The 16,947-nt window shown below is 40.4% G+C and overlaps 1 protein-coding gene across 1 annotated transcript; it reads right to left on the bottom strand.

Annotated features, from left to right (window-relative positions):
- Positions 1–2,897: 2,897 nt before the first annotated feature.
- On the bottom strand, positions 2,898–14,131 carry atp5f1d (ATP synthase F1 subunit delta). Its single transcript, XM_036141368.1, has 5 exons — positions 13,888–14,131; positions 11,233–11,386; positions 6,826–6,914; positions 3,118–3,247; positions 2,898–3,021 (listed from the first exon to the last, which is right to left on the bottom strand). Exons 1-4 carry the CDS (start codon positions 14,002–14,004, stop codon positions 3,125–3,127), a joined length of 483 nt encoding a protein of 160 aa, XP_035997261.1. The 5' UTR covers positions 14,005–14,131; the 3' UTR covers positions 2,898–3,021; positions 3,118–3,124.
- Positions 14,132–16,947: the final 2,816 nt, after the last annotated feature.

Genomic DNA, 16,947 nt, shown 5'->3' with positions numbered 1-16,947 from the left:
TTTAGAGTCTGATGCCTGCAACCTGATCTGTTCAGAACCATTTTTACTACAATTAGCATCAAACTGGACTGTATTTTGAAAATGGTTCTTGGTAAACAGCTAAAGGTGATTTTACACCACAGCTGACTTTATTAACCGTTAACTCATTGGGTATGAATGTGGTTATATAGCCGGACTTTATTGGGAGGAATTAGATTCATCTGAATGAAATAGGACTGATTTGGATTTCATATACCTGGATTAATAGGACTTTTAAAATTACTAGATATGTTTTCTATAATCAGCTTTACAATATGAAGTATTTTCAAAAGGATTTAGTTAAGAAGTAGAGATACAAATTAAAACAGCCTGTCAGTCAGACTGATGTTGGCCTGTTTGTCACGTTTTGTAGCAATACTAGAGTCTAACATTGTGCTAGACTCTAGTCACTAGAGTCTAGTGCAATGCTGACAGTAGTAGTGGTAGTTTTCTCCAATTAATGTATTTGTCACAAATCTGAACGTACAACTGTTAAGTAAATATAGCAGCTTCTCACAAACACCAAGTTCAAAATACAAAATTAGCTGTCATCTGTTAAACACAAAATGCACTTTTGGCACTTTGCAGCCCAGTTATTTCCTACGTGAATAATCCTATTTATAAACATTATCTTTTTAGAGTTTGAGTGCATCCTTTTGCCACCAACACTGGTTCTCAGTTCAAATTACTTCCATATATCTAAACAAAGATCTTTGTGCTTGTACAACATTACCTTTTGGCTGATTTGTTTTTTTTTAACCCCACATTACGGCTGAGTTTCTTTGTTAGCCTTGTAAATAGTGGAGTCGAATCAAAATTCCCTACAGTTATCACTAAAAGCAGCCCAAGTGGCACATTTTGGGACCCGCGGACCCAGAGCAAATGTTGTATTACTGTTTTCAATAAGCACAAAACACACATTTTTAAGCCCAAGGGCAATAAAAGAAGAAGGGGGGGGGGGGGGGGGGGGGAAGCGTTTGATGGTTGACATCTTAAACAAAATGACTCACATGGGCTGGGCTCCATTACTCTCCATATGGTTTATTCAATAAAACGTGTTACACTGAGCTTTCCCGAAGCTGTGACTGGCTTTGTGTTAGAGTACCACTCAAAGATGACTCCATGGATTGTCATAGCCTGTATCATGTTATTCACTCCCGGGTGCAGACGGTACAGTCTTTTAATTACAGTACATGGGGTATAGACAGTGACTTATTATCCCAGGCCCTTACTCAACACCAAATGGCTCTTCAGTGAGGGCTCTCACTCAATACTCATCCCCTTTTATCAATGCGCAGCAGTTCTAAAGCGGGATGCTTTTTGCCGCCGTGCAGCACTTAGACACTCAGGTCTGAAATTCATTTCATCCGGATGACTGACTGAGGAAGACCAAAAAATAAAAAAAATAAAAAAATAAAAAGGGGGGGGGGGGCAGCGTCTTCACCTCAAATCTTTTCTTTGCTCTAAAAATACATCCACAGGCAGTCTGAGAAAGAACGGCTTCCTCAATTACAGCATCTTAAGTTTCCACGAACATCCAGCAGAGTTTAACACAAAAAAAAGGTCACTTTGCTGGAAAACACAATGTAATTTTTTATTTTGTCTTGGTTTTTTTGATGAATCAGCAAAAAAAAAAAAGTAACAAAAGAAGTGTCTATCATCCCACATAAATCTGGATCGGTGCTTTCCTGTGAACCGCTAAATCAACCGATGTTCTTTGAAATGTTACGTGTTCACCCTCTTATTGAAAACTGATAAGTGTGCACGCTTCATGAATATCTTTAGTTGGAACAAGGTTTTGATGACAGATTAGAAAGAAGAACAGAGAGAAGGATGTGAAAGGTGTCAATCACTATTATTTTTTTTTTTTTTTAAATCCAATCTTACACACTTGGGTTCCCCACTGTTACTCACCAATTCGGGTAAAAAAAGGATGACTCTATAGTAAAAGCAACTGAGAATGCAGTTTTAAATGACTTTGCAGCAATTGCCCTGTAGACAATGTTTTGCAAGAGGTGCCATACTCTTTGAACTTGTTTACATTTTTGCCACGTCACAGCCTCAACTTTGCATCAGTCTCATTTAGATTTCATCTAACAATCCAAATCATGGTTTCAATTTCTTGCCTTGTTTTGTGTCCAACTCCCTTGACTTGACACCCAAGAAATAAAATCCAGCAAAGGCCAAATTCACTATAAATACCACCTGTGTGTAACTTAATCTCTGCATAAACAGCTTCTTTGTGGGGGACTGAGGTATTTAAGAGAACATTAGGAAACAAAGCACAAAAGACAATCGAGCGCTCTCTCACTTCTTAGGTATGTCTTAGTTTCTAGAAAGCTTTGTGGAGCTGAATCCTGTGGTTACACACACAAAAAAAAGGTGTAAGGCACCGTTTTCCACAGAAAGGACAGTGGAGTAATTTTCCTGACTATGTCACTCATAGGTGCGCATTGCCAACTTTTATTGACACATGATTCTAAGTAATTCTAGCCCACACATTGACCTACTATGGTAAGTGCTGAAGGTTTAACCAAAAAGCTGAAACACGGGGAAACTTCTCACTTTTGGGATTTACTGAAGGTATGGAGAAGTGGTATTATGATACATTTAGTGAGGGATCTTTCTCTGAAATTGCTGCCAGGTAGAACAATTTTTTGGTCGACTTACAGTAAATGTGCTATTAATTGCTCTCTGCCGCCATCAAGTGGTGAAGAGTTGCTGCAAAAGAAAAGTGTTAAATCTGTGACAAGTGACTGTAATTATAGGGCATCGCTGAATTGTTTAAATATATGTGGGAGTCAATCGGATACAACAGCGCACTTTGAGCTTCAAAATAGTCCAGATCAAAAGAATAATAACAAAATAAATAAATCAGAGTAATTCCAAATAAATTTATTGTTAACTTCATCCACTGTACAAAGAAAGAATGGTATTTTCTGCACACCGACAGGTCTGAACTGAAATCCCGAGAGGACAGTTGGTTTTCATCAAACAGGTTATCTGAAACAAAGAGGAGATAAAAACACACAATAAAACGTTCAGCTTTTCCACTCAGTAAAACGAACAGGATCAGACGGAGGCGTCGACAGATCGTACCGCTGGTCTACTCCAGAGCCTTGACAATGGCCTCGTTGGCTTCTATGCTGATCTGAACCTCTGCCCTTGCTGCCTCATCAGCGATGCCGGCCAATTCGGACAGGGCTTTCTCCAGGTTGGCCTTAGCTGCCTGAAAGTGAACAAAAAAATAAAAAGAGAATGGGATGGAGCAATGAAACCACAAGATGAGGATTGCATTCTGGACCAAGTTTTCCAGTTTTTCTCTCAGTACTTCTTACCATATAAATACAAACTATGGAAACACTGAGTTTAAAGCATTTTTCTACAAAAGGTTAGACCTTAACCTGCAAAAACCACAGGACCGGGATGCATGGATGTAAACAAACTGAACACATTCAATATTATTACATCTTTCCAAGGAATTAACTCCAGAAACCCATCTTTCTTCCGTACTCCATTATTTTTTAACTGGAAACACTTTAATTCCACACATTTCCAGACTGCGTCCCCCGACAGGGACGTCCAAGTGGAACTAGTCAGTCTGAGCAGGAGGACAAAGACGAGCGGAGAAAATCCCCACTGTCTCTTTGCTCTGAAAGCTCCATTTGTCACAGTCGCGATTAGAAACGAGAAATGCCAAACATAGCTGGAAGTTAAAGGTCTCCCAGTAGGGACTTGGCACATCTGCTATAACTCGACAGTGACTGACCTTTCCCGCATTATTAACTGTGCGGGCCCATGTGCATTGTTACTATGGAGTGAAAGACAACTTGGAAAGGGGGGGAAAAAAAAGAGAAAATAACTCATTTACTGCGACAGAGTCAAGCTGACAGTCTGCAGCGCTGCCCAAAGCGAGAGACGGACGACTCTACGCCGAGTGGATAATACCACAGGCCTATCAGCGTCATGATGGCCGACATTTAATCCGGGCTTCTCTTGCGGACTGGTCAGATGGTTGGAAAAGCCAACCGTAAGAACGGCCTAGAACAGTGAGACGGTAAAAAGAGTCAACGCTCCCCTACTCGGAGAGTTAGCGGCTAAACGTACTAGACGTGCGCTTTAAGAAGCTGCCGGCTTTGACGGTGTGAACTGATGAAGTACGACGTCGGTCCCGGAGCCGCGAGCCTCCTCCGCAGACACACGCCGTCATATTAATGTCAAAAGGAGACCGGGTCCTCTGTGAAAGTCGAAATCCAAAGTCGGCCGGAGAACGACGACCAGATGGGCTCAGTGTGGCCTCCGTCAGAGGAAAACCGTCTGATTAAACCGGGTCTAGACGGGCAAAACTAAAGCTGGGGTGTATAAACTGAGGCCATTAACATTTGCACAGGCCCGGCGTCTAATAACAGAAATACTGCCGTTATTCCTTGTGAAACAAACGACTTTATGTGAATGAAGCCAGAGCGTTAGGGAGTGGCTTAGGAACAGGGCTCACTGAGGTTTTTAAAAGTTGCAATGGTTACAAGACGGACTAATTTGATCCATTTAGAAATAGTCCCAGCTAGTGAAAACACAGGCAGTCGAGGCGCAGCAGCAACAGGAGCCCCACCAATCACCTTTTATGTTTACTGGAAACATACAACTTAACTGAAGGAGCTTATTTTACCACTTTGCTCAAGTCTCAATATCAAAGAGAGAGAGAGAGAGAGAGACGGCTCTCTTTGGTCGACTACAAAGCGTCGTCTCTCAGAGCCGCGACTTTTGTGCGTGACGCACCACTATCTGCAGACATCTGTTTAAAATCCATCTTTCCGGTCCCAAATTGACATCGGGGTGGAAGGAGGGGGGGGTCAGCTGCTGCAGCAGATGTTTCCTGCTCTGGTGTTGCGGCACCGAGGACGCGCTACTATGGAATACTAAATCAGTTGTGGCGTAAACGCACCGCACGCTCTTCTTTTCCGTTAGGAATAAAACGATCCCACACTTTTTACACTGTCGTTTTTTTTTTTCCGCCTGCGTGGCTGAAGATCAAACCTGGCATCCACCTCCCAGCAGTGTAAGCCATCGTTGCTGGAAATGAGAGAGTTGTGCAAAACAAATGCGCGCCCGGCGGGAACACGGTGCTCTGAGTAGGCTGATTTTATTGAAGCCTGGAGGAATTTTGGTAATCGTGTTATTTGAATGAATCGAGGAATCTTCTCACCTCTAAAAAATGTTTGTGTTTCCAAGCTCTCATATTGTAAGACACTCAAACAGGCCTATGTCTAATTAGGGATTAAAGTTCTGTTTAAAACATGTAAAGAATCAGCGCCTCAGTCACACGGCTCGTCATCAATGCCTGTTTAGAAGAAAAGAAAAAAAAGGAATCATGACTGCAGGATGTAAATTAACTGGTCAAGTTTTTATTTCAGAGCAAGTTTGAGATATTAAACTTTACCCCACTAACTTCATCTGTCCCCTGTGACTGTATTTGTGAAGCAGACCACAATCAAGCCTTTTGTTTTCAGCGCCTCGACTGTGGCGCTGCGAATTCACAGCGAGCCGTAAAGGATATGAAAGCATGTCTAAAGATCAGGCTCTTCCCAAGAGAACAGACGGCGCTTCTGTCCGGGGCAAAACTTTCACCGCTTGGTTTTGCCGCTGCTCATCACCCAGTCCAGTGTGCCGTCAGGCCGTCAGCAGCGCAGTGACGCAGCGCTGCCTCTCAGCACCACAGAGACCAGTCACACTGGTTCAAACTTAATAAACCCAACAAAAAGGTCCTTTAAGAGCAGAGTGCACATGACCGGAGACGGAGGCACAGATAACCTTTTCAGAAAGAAACTCAAGAGAACAACTTAAACTGTTTAGCCCAGACTGCAGCTTCAATAAAACACCTGAGAACATCTAAAAAATGGCAGATCTTAGGCAGGTTCATGGCTCTTTATGTAGTTTCAAATGTGCTAAACATTTGAAACTGCTGCCTGGTTGTTGGGTTTTTAAGTCGGATTCTGGTTTTAGGACAATTAAAACAAAAATATAGACAGTACCGTTCAATCCAGAAGAAAACTAATGGATTACATTAGTAGGGTTTGAGTTTTACTGACCTCAATGGCCAAATAGAAATCAGAGAACATGTAGTTTTTTAATGCGTTTAAGTGTTTAAAAAGTGTTTTTTTTATTCAGCCACTGTACAGGAGAAAAGAAGTTGTGACTGTGCTAAGCCGACCTGCCGATCAGCAGTCAAAGCAGAAAAAGGGAAAATTAGCCCGCTTTCACCACACTCCACCCGATGATAGATCACTGCTATATACTGGAAGTTCACATGAATATCTGAAAAGCTCTTATTCTTGTTACATTTATCTTACAGCTCTGCTGAAATTTGGCAAACAAGCATGTAAAAACAGCCATCTAATAATTCAATTTAATAACCTCAAGCCACAATTTTTTCAGACTTAGGATAGAGTGTTGACGTAAAGACAATCTATTACCTAAATGTTGCCTGGAGAAGACGACAAAAGCCTTAACCCGCAAAATCTTTCACCCCTTAAACATTCAAGCTTTTAATCATAAACTTCCATCTTTTTCCAGTTAACTATTACGGGACACTGCAGTATGGTCGTAACGATTTAACGAGAGATACAAATACAAAACGGTGCAAAAATGAACAAAACTTCCGATGATAGAGGCAAGCAGGCTGGAAGCAACTGAGGGCAATTCCCTACAGCAGAGATAAAAGCTTCATATTTATAATAGTTATCATTTAACACCTTACAGCAATATACGTTGTAGTGTGTAGGTGAGTAATCAGGCAGCGCTTCTACTCACTGCAACGTCCAGCTGGTCCAGGGGAACGGCCTCCTCAGCGAGCAGCTGTACCGATGAATCAGCGTTGACCGTCACCGACCCGCTGCTCACTGCAAACATACACACACAGAAATAGCGTCGCTTGGGAAGAACTTACAAACGCATCCCAATTGATCTGTGGATGACAGGCGAAGTCAAATAACAGTGGGCATCAGAGATGTTAGAGCAGCAGGAATGGCTCTGGCCTATAGGTTCACATACAGGTGGACCTCAACAGGATCCCTGCACACCTTTCCAAGCAGGAACTTCTTGCTTTCCCAAACCCCAACTAGCGGAGGTCTCCGTTCCAAGTAGAGATGCCAAAGATTCACATGGAACTGAGAGCACTTCGCTCTCAGACTGCAGGTCTGCTGGTGGTTCCTAGAGTCTCTTAAAGTAGAATGGGAGGCAGATCCTTTAGTTATCAGGCTCCTCTCCTGTGGAACCAACTCCCAGTTTTGGTCCGTGAGGCAGACACCCTGTCTACTTTTAAGACTAATTTTAAAACTTTCCTTTTTGACAAAGCTTATAGTTAGAGTGGCTCATGTTACTCTGAGCTACCTTTATAGTTTTACTGCTATAGGCTTAGGCTACTGGAGGACATCAGGATCTAATTTTCTCACTCTATTGAGTTCTACTGTTCTTCAATTATGCACTGTGTGTTGTCATTTCAGCTTTTAACTTTTTGCTCTCTCTCTTTTTCTTCATAGTAGGTACACCTGGTCTGGCGTTCTGTTAACTGTGAAATCATCCAGAGAAGACGGCTCACCCGCCACTACCATCTAATGTAGAACAGATTACTAGATCAATGTGTGCTTCTGTGCTTTTTTTGTCTCTCTTGTTGTGTCTCTGCTCTGTCTTCTGTAACCCCCAGTCGGTCGAGGCAGATGACCGTTCATACTGAGCCCGGTTCTGCCGGAGATTTTCCTTCCCGTTAATGGGGAGTTTTTCTCCCCACTGTCGCTTCATGCTTGCTCAGTATGAGGGATTGCAGCAAAGCCATGTACAATGCAGACGACTCTCCCTGTGGCTCTACGCTTCTCCAGGAGGGAATGCTGCTTGTCGGGACTTTGATGCAATCAACTGGTTTCCTTATATAGGACATTTTTGACCAATCTGTATAATCTGACCCAATCTGTATAATATGATTGAACTTGACTTTGTAAAGTGCCTTGAGATGACATGTTTCATGAATTGGTGCTATATAAATAAAATTGAATTGAATTGAAATGGTGAAGATACCATACCGGGGAAAGGTTTTGTGTTTTTGACAAACATCTGTCTGGAACAGGACAACGGACATTTCTAAGGCTTTGAGACGCAGGCAGTCAAGGTCACCGAGGGAGAAAACACGGAACAGTGGGGAACCTTTCCAACAGTGGCAGGCCGACGGTGTGTTCGCTGGAAATGGGAAAAATGGGTGTTTCACCATTCACTCCAAAGAGGAGTGGATGCTGCCAGTCAAGGACTCAATGCAGTCTGCTGGGTTTCCATTTGACCAATCCGTCTGTATTTGGTAGAACTGACTCAGTGAAGTGGATTTAGATGACATTGGATCTATACAAGTAAAATTCTTTTTTTTAATGCTGTTAACTTGTTATATTTAGGAACATATTTATTTGTACTAACCTGTCCATTAGTAATTATTTGCTTAGGGACAAAGTGTTTTTATTATTAATTATGCCATACGGGTTTGATAAACAGTAGACAGAAATTATTTTGCCCTCTTCTGAAATTAATTTTGCTCTCTTCTGAAAAGAAACATCCAACAAAAAAAGGGGACCAGTGGACCCAGACCTTTATACATGCTGTGGCCAGAGACGTTTTATTAGGGGTCCATATACTAACAGAAAAAGATTCTGTTTCTCTAACCTGGTACCTGAAGAAGATGATTTCCTCATAACTCTCACTCTGCTTGGCATCACCATGAGCATCTAGCCTTCCCTCAGCTACAGGGGCCATGCTTATTATGAGTTGCATAATTACACGTTACAAAAAAGCATTAGCACCTCGGCATTCATTTCAACGTAGCTTTGATTTTCCTCGCCGTCCTTTTTCCTGCTTGCATTTAGAGAGCAACAAATGAACAGTAATTTGTTGCTCTCGAGGTCGTTTTGTATTAACCCCCGGCATAAATGTCTTATTTTTAATTCCAAATGTTTTGGCTATAGATGCTGAACTGCTGTAGTTCTCATGTCAAACAGTGGACAGCGCTGCAGATGACAGATTTATACAGCGCATCTCAGCGGCAAGGCGATTCAAAACTAGTACATTGCAGTGGAAGAATAACAGAAAGTAAATAGAAGCTAGATTACAGATGGAAATGAATGTTTCAGTAAATAGTTGAAACAATCAAAGGCTTTTAACTTTTATCTAAAAGAACTCAAGAGTTTCAGCATTTTGTCCGGTTTTCTGAAAGCCTGACCCACATAGTGGAGCATAACAAACAAACAACTAAATGCTCGCCGACTTTCAGTAACTCATCCGTTTGTGGTCCTTATATCTTCTGATTTTAGGAATATGGTGAAAACTGGGTTTTGCCGAACCGTCTGCACGGTTGGTACATCCTTTCACCCAACATGAAATAATCATTGCAAGCTTGGTAAAAAATGAAATGAACATTCCTCTTTAGTCAAACTTACTCAGACGTTTCTAAAGCGATTCTGCCTACCAACATGGTGGTTAGCAACAGAGAGCCCAGATATGTGACGTCGAATGAGATAAAAGCACAGTGAGTTTTTCACAATCCTGCTGAGACAATAGTTCTTTAATCCTCAAAATGTTCTTCAGGCTGACTTTGTAATTTTCTTTATGTGCCAGGTAAGAGTCCATTACTAAACCCTGATGTCAGGCCTGATCAGTGGTTTCTAGCTGTAAGAACCAAAGCTGTGTGTTGACTGTTGATTGCTCTTCCTCTGGTCCAAAAACAGTTACTTCAGTTTTTAATAATATTATGGCACATCCACACGTTGATTTATTCTACGCATCTACTCAACACCTGAATGGGTTCATAGTCACCTGGTGACAGAGCGATGTAGAGCTGGGTACCATCTGCATAGTAATGGTGACCTACCTATTTGATTTTAATAATCTGAGCTAGTAGGAGCAAGTAAATAGCAAATAGGAGGGGACCCAAGATGGAACCTTGAGGTACCTCACATGGGATTTATGTCTATTCTGACAAAATTACCCATTGACAGAAAGAAGTCTCTGACCTTGTAGTAAGACTAAAACGAGTTAATTACTCCAGAAAAAAGTCAAATCCAGTCCTCCAGTCGCTCTAGTAATATACCACGGTCAACAGACGATGTCCCTTTCTTAAAGTCAGCAGATGGAGGGGCTTAACAGATGCATATCTTCTATGATTTTGATGTTGATTTGGTAAAATTGTGTCATTTTTATCAAATTTTTTGATAGGACAAAATATTGGTACTGAAATATTCTCACATTTCTCAGAGAAGAAGTTAGCAAATTCATAGCAGCTTAGGGTAGAGCTGAGTGTAGATGCTACAGACACAGGAGGGTTTGTTAACCTATTGACCTTGGTGAACAAGGCATAAAATGTATAGTTTTTTAATGATTTCAGAAAAGGATTCCCTAGCATTCTTCAGTTCTAAGTGATATCCGTACAATGTCTCTATAGATGTCACAGTAAATGTGAAGTCCAGTCTTTCACCACCTGCGTTCAGGTTTTCAACCCTCCCTTTTACCTCTTTTTATTTCTTACCAGTGGAGCATTTCTCCACAGAGATGATGTTTGACCAGAAACAACCTTCACCTTAATGCAGGGGTGTCCAAACCTTTTGGCTTGTGGGCCAAAGTTGCAAAGTCAAAAGCACTTGAGGGACAAAAAAATGAATAAAAATAAAAGGACATAACCAAAAAGTTGATTTTTTTTTAACCTGCTGTCATTTGAACCATCTGTATTTAGCTAATTGTAATACATAAATTCTAATCAGGTCTTAATGCACCAAAATCTGTATATCAGTAGAAGTCATTAGATAGCTGTGGTCCTATTTACTAGGAAATTAAAAAGAAAAAGTGTTAAAAGTGTGGTTATTAAAAAGACAAATGTTTTGCGTTGCACCTAACATTTAATTTTAAGATTTGAAGTTGTCTGCAATAATGTTGCCCTAGTTAAACATTAAAAAGCTTCCATTTGCATGAGCCACCAGTGCTGGTCAGCCAAATCTTTCCTGAAAATAAAGATTTCCTGCCTTAATGGGAGCAATGGCGGTTATATACTACAGAAGAAATCTGTAAAAAGGATAAATATCATGTTTCACTGGTAACCAATAGTTGAATAAAGTTCCATACTTGTCCAGACTGTGCAGGGACCAGGATGTAGTTGTATATGATACAGGCCACAGTGCTTGTGTTGGAGCTTACCAAAGTATTTGGCGGCGGAGCCATCATCATTAAAGACTGTGACGACACCGGGCCGGAGCACCTGCAGGGTGGGTACGTGGGCCGGGAGGATACCGAATGCACCGGTGAGTGTGGGGACATCGACCTGCTTCACGCTGGCCTCTTTGAAGAACACCTGGGGAGGAAAACATACATACAATGAACATTGTTTTTGTCTTTTTTCAATGATTTCATTATTTATCAGTCATTTCATTGTTTAAGATCTCATATTCAACACTTTTAGAGTCTCTGCTTCATAGATTCTTTTATGTTCACCTCTACTGTCTGTGCTCCTTTAGTCCTGAAAACCAATTTCATATCAGTGACCTTAACCCTTGTCCCCACTGCTTAGCCTTATTAGCCCATTTTTTTGGTTTAAACTTTGCGTCAAGCTCTTTGTGCATGAATTTATAATAAAACACTAGTTGACTGACGAAATAGTTACAGAATTTTCAGGTGAAATTGAGACCAAAAATCAAAGAATTGATATTTGGAATATACTTATAAAGACTTCTTCAATCGGCAAGAGTTTGTTATTTTATATTTTCTTAAAAACATAGAAGCATCCATATTGGACTGCAGATGCTTTTGCTAAATCTAATTAACTTTTTAGACCTTTATGCAAACTTTCGATAAATTAGCTTTAGTCTGGGAGAAGGGCCGGGTTTCTTATTGGCCTGGAAGGCCGTCAAGTTTTAGTTATTTGTCACCCGAACCCTGAAAACCGCTGCCCATCTCTACCCGTCTACACCAACAGCTTCTTTAAATAACGCGACATGTGATGGAGAAAGGGTCAAAAGACACTTTTTTTAACGCAGTCGATGGAGCCGATGAGCCCGCTTCACATACGGCAGCATTGAGTGCTACCGTATGTGAAAATTTTAACAATATTACAGATGCTAATTTTATGCTGGTTTTCATAGTAAATGTTACAATTAGATTAAAAATTAGGTATGCTTTTTTTGGTTGTGGCTTTTTTGTGGTGTTTTAGGTATGTTTTGTCAGGTGTTGCTACCACCGCCTGCAGGTGACACAACGATCCTCATCATCTTCACTGAAGCTACTTTCACAACTTTCAGGCAAGATGTGCTAGACGCACATATCGGCTCTTTCCACCATCGCACTGGCACTGAGATGGCAGCGCAAAAGTAAACAATACAATAGCATCGAAATGTACCTTCTGTGGCTGAGATGGATTACCTAAAGCAGAGGCTCTGGAAGGTTTCTTTGAGAAACCCAGACGGATTGCATGCAGGGATCCAACATGCAGCCCGTACCAGAAACAGCAGCGGTCAAAGCACAGTACAGCATAACTCTACTTCCAGGGGATCCCCGTTTTTATTTCTTGGGCTTCAAGTGATCAGTTTGTTGGTTCCTTATTTACAATTAATTTATTATTTTATTATTTTTTAATTTTAAACGTGACCAGCATTGCTTGTGTTAAGATTTGGTGGCTAATTACAGGACAACGATTCAACTTAAGTGCAAACCATTGATGTTTGCTTTAATTTTTTAGTTTGTTAAGAAAGTATTTCAAGAGTGTGCCTTTTTGTAAGACTCCATAGTTGGTACTTAAGTATTGTTGACTATTGTGTTTTACAATAACACAATAGTCATATTTTCAAATTTCCTGTCAAATTTTTACATTTTCAATAAAAACACAGTGGACCGCCCTAGTGGGATCTACCTACAGGCTTAGCCATTTTTTTGGGGGAAACCCTGAAGGAGAGGCATTTAAATCTTTAGTGTCTTGTTTTGTGTTTTCAAATCAAATGTCTTGAAACAGTGTCTTTAGTGCTGCTGTCTGTCTCGGAGCTGACGCTTTTGAAGAAGAGGTCCTGCATCTCAAAGACTCCTTTCATGCTTAAAGATTAAATGTTAATAACATTATACTAAATATTAAGCGTCAAACCATCAAAACTGGTTTGGAGATTCTTTTAAATCCAATGTTGAGAGAATTAATTTTTTTATTTTTATTTAAACAAATCAAATTAACACCTTTACATTGCCAAGCTTAGAAAGTGTTAGATGAAGAGCTTCATTGAGTACAAAGTGTGTGAGTGAGCCCTTTAGGTTGTCCCCTTGTATCCTCATTCTTTACACTCACACGATTGTCCCGACGCAACCGGGATTCGAACTCGCGTCCCCCGTATCAAAAACGCGTTTTTACCCAAGTCGTTGAAATCAAAACGCTTTTATTGACATTAACTTCAAGGTTACAGTTCATCGCTGCACTTACTTCGTGCAAGTTGGGATTCATCAACAAATTAAAACCAAAGGTTTTTCTTTTTACCTGCAACATTTCTATCCATTACTGAAATCAATAACAAGGGTACTACAGTAACAGTGATTAAATACGAATGACACTGAACTGGCTGAAGACACCAAATGACAGCCAGGTTAGCTATCAGAGCTAGCCCCATCACCATGCTAAGCTTTGACCCAAGCTGTGTCTTCTCACTGTTGCTACATCTATTGCATTTACAACAAACCCGTCTTACGGCTCCAATCTGCACGACAACGTCAGGGATATGCAATTTAGAAAACGGGGACAATGCATTTTAATAGCAAAAATCACAACAGTTGCCAAACGGGCTGTGCTAGGCCTTCAGCCTCGCTGCTCTCGCCAGCCAATACCTGTGTCGGAGAAGCAAACGTGAAGGACATTTGCGGGGAACCGCCGGCGGCCTCAGCGTAGCAGCGAGCCTGCCTCAGCGCAGGAAGAGCCCGGCGGAGAAACCTGGCTGCCATCATGTCTGGAAGTTTTTATCAAATTCAAGTGCAGCTGAATGATAGAAATGCCCGGCCCAAGCGTGAAGGCAGTCGGTGAGCGGTTCGTAGGACAAGGACGTTGGGAGTTACCCGTCAGCCTTTGTGCTCGCGCAAAGGATACAGGGTAGCGTAGTTTCTTAAAAAAAAAAAAAATCAACGACGCTAAAATAGTTGAAATTATATTGTATACCATTCGTCATGATCATTGATAAAGGAATGTTGCAATAATAATAATAATAATAATAATAATAATAATAATAATAATAATAATAATAATAATAATAATAACTATTATTATTATTATTATTATTATTATTATTATTATTATTAGTAGTAGTAGTAGTAGTAGTAGTAGTAGTAGTAATATAAGTGAAAGAAAAAGGATATAGTTTACAATACAAAACTGAAAAGTGTGGCATGCATTCAGTCCCTTTACTCTCCTCTTTAGTTTTGGTATAAAACAGCTATTGTTTAAGGGGTTTCAAAAGTTTTTAAAGATTGTAAAATTATAAAACATTATAAAAAATAGGCTTAAAGCAGTGGTTAAGGTTAATTTTATTAATCCCCAAGGGTTAATTGAGTTGTCATTGACATGTAAAAAACACATATGTAGTTACAGGCAAAAAAAACAAGCAAACAAACAAACAAACAACAACAAAAAAAAAAAAAACACTCACACTGGGAGGAGTAATAATCCTAAACTATATTATATTCTGAAATAAGATTCCAAGCCCAAAATGTAAAAAGTATGACACACCGGCAGATCTACAAACACAGGGCTGTCTATCTAAACTGACAGGCCAAACGAAGGAGCTAAGAGGCCTGGGGTCCGTTCTTCGTACGTCGCTAACTCAGTTAGCAGGATTTCATTGTTGACGATTTGCTATGATCTTGGATCGTTTGGTTCTTCGAAAGACTTCCTGCACTTGTTGTCATAGCAACATGTGCGCCAGCTTAAGCCTGCTCCAGAGCAGGCTTATTTCATGTAAACAAGATTAGATCACGGCTGTATAAGCGGAGGAGATAGGGAAGTCTGTCGTAGCCATGTCCATTTTTGCGACTGCAACCTGTTGCGGAAGGTGCAAGAATAATTTGCAGAGTTTTTCAAATTAATCGCGTATTGCGCAATAGACAGGATCCTTTAGCGCAGCGCGACAGTGTAATTGTAGAGAGATTTTCTTGGTGGCTGTTATAAACAGACAAACACATAATTTAACAGTGGCTTTTAAAGAGGAAAAAGTGGTGTTAGAGCCATAAATCTAAAATATTTAAGTTATTTGTATGATGGTTTGCTTTTTATTTTTATCATATTCGGTAAGAAGATTTGTTCGGGCCATTTTATTGTGAAGTTTAGTTTACTTTGAAAGGCTTGCTTCTTGTCGAGCCGTATATTGTATTAGAAAAAACTATGGACGGATTATCTAGACACGGAGCAATACAGTTTTACTGTGTAAACTGTGGATGACTTGGAAAAGGAAGATTTAAATTTTTTATGGATAAAGATTTTTTTTTTTGTTAAAATTACCAGTTTGCACGTGTCCTTTACTTCCCGTCTCTAAGGAATGACACTGAAATTTGGATCTCTTGACATAACAAGTGCCTTTTTAAAATAAAGTGTAATAATTAAAGGCTACCATTTTGTAGAATATTCTTGTATTTCACTTTTACTTGTCCCCATGTTCTAGTGGGTCCCGTGGAGGCTCTGATATAAAAGAACAAAGTAAATATCAAATTATTAAAATGCAAAAATTCATGCTGTAGAAGGTGATAGAAACATCTACCATGAACAGTATTTACACATTAATTTTCTGCTACTTTTTGCCGGCCCTCTCTCCTGGCTTTAACAGATTTTGAGGTGTTTTAATTAATGACTCAAATTGGGCATAACCTTCCAAGCTCTTGTTCTGCTTGGGAGAAAAACTGTGCACGTTCTTTGGCCATGCTGAACAGCCAATAGCAGCGCTGCTGATCATTGTTTCTACTATCGATACATTTCCCCTTTTAAACAAACGCATGAACGCGCAGTTGTCTCAGATAACTCAATCCAGCCATACTAATCATAAACAACAGGTGTGTTGGAAGAACCCAATTAGCCGGATCCTGATTAGCCGGATGAAATCATCTTGGATGTGTCATTTGATCTCGGATGTTTTAAGCAACATACGAAGAACGGACCCCTGGTGGTAACTTTGGAGGAGTTGCAGAGATTCTCAGCCCTGGCAAGAATGAGGTGCCTGCCCAAAACCCATAGTGGATACAGCCAACATGTGGTCAGGGTGCTCTGCTTCAAAATGCTAACCCTCATCCTCTCCCTGACAGCACCATCTACACAGTGAAATATGGTGGAAGCAGCATTACAATATGTGGCCTGTGCAGATACTTTTCTAAACTAAAAACAAGGAAGCTGGTCATAGTTGATGAGAAGATGGATGGAGTTGAATAAGATGCATTTCTGGAGGAAAACAGCAAAAGACTTGAGACTGGGGTGGAGGTTCGCTTTCCAGCAGGCTGCTGGACAACGACTCTAAACATACAACCACACCTAAACAAAAATGATTTGTGTTTAGAATGAACTAGTCACAGTTCAGATCAACATTTATCGAAAAACTATGACATGACTTGTCACACTTAGATGGCGCTAATCCCATGTGTTTTACACAACATGACCTTTAAGGAATTGGCTCATTTTTCTGTTAAACCTTCGCAAAGAGACTGATAGCAGAGCACAAGAAGTAGTGCCTATTTTACGTTGCCTTCACTGCACTTCCTATAGCGCCTCAAAACCAGCAGGTGGCGCCAAAATCCCTTTGTTGCCAACAGACAACACGGACTCACAATTGTATTTATGCATTTGAGAAACATGGTCGAGTTGTCCGATATTAGCGCATAATGTATTTTATAAAACTGAGAGAAAACAAATATATT

Source organism: Fundulus heteroclitus, chromosome 9 (assembly GCF_011125445.2).
Source record: "Fundulus heteroclitus isolate FHET01 chromosome 9, MU-UCD_Fhet_4.1, whole genome shotgun sequence".
Lineage (NCBI taxonomy): Eukaryota > Metazoa > Chordata > Actinopteri > Cyprinodontiformes > Fundulidae > Fundulus > Fundulus heteroclitus.
Note: the sequence above shows the minus strand (reverse complement) of the source record. Positions and strands in the feature narration are given on the sequence as shown.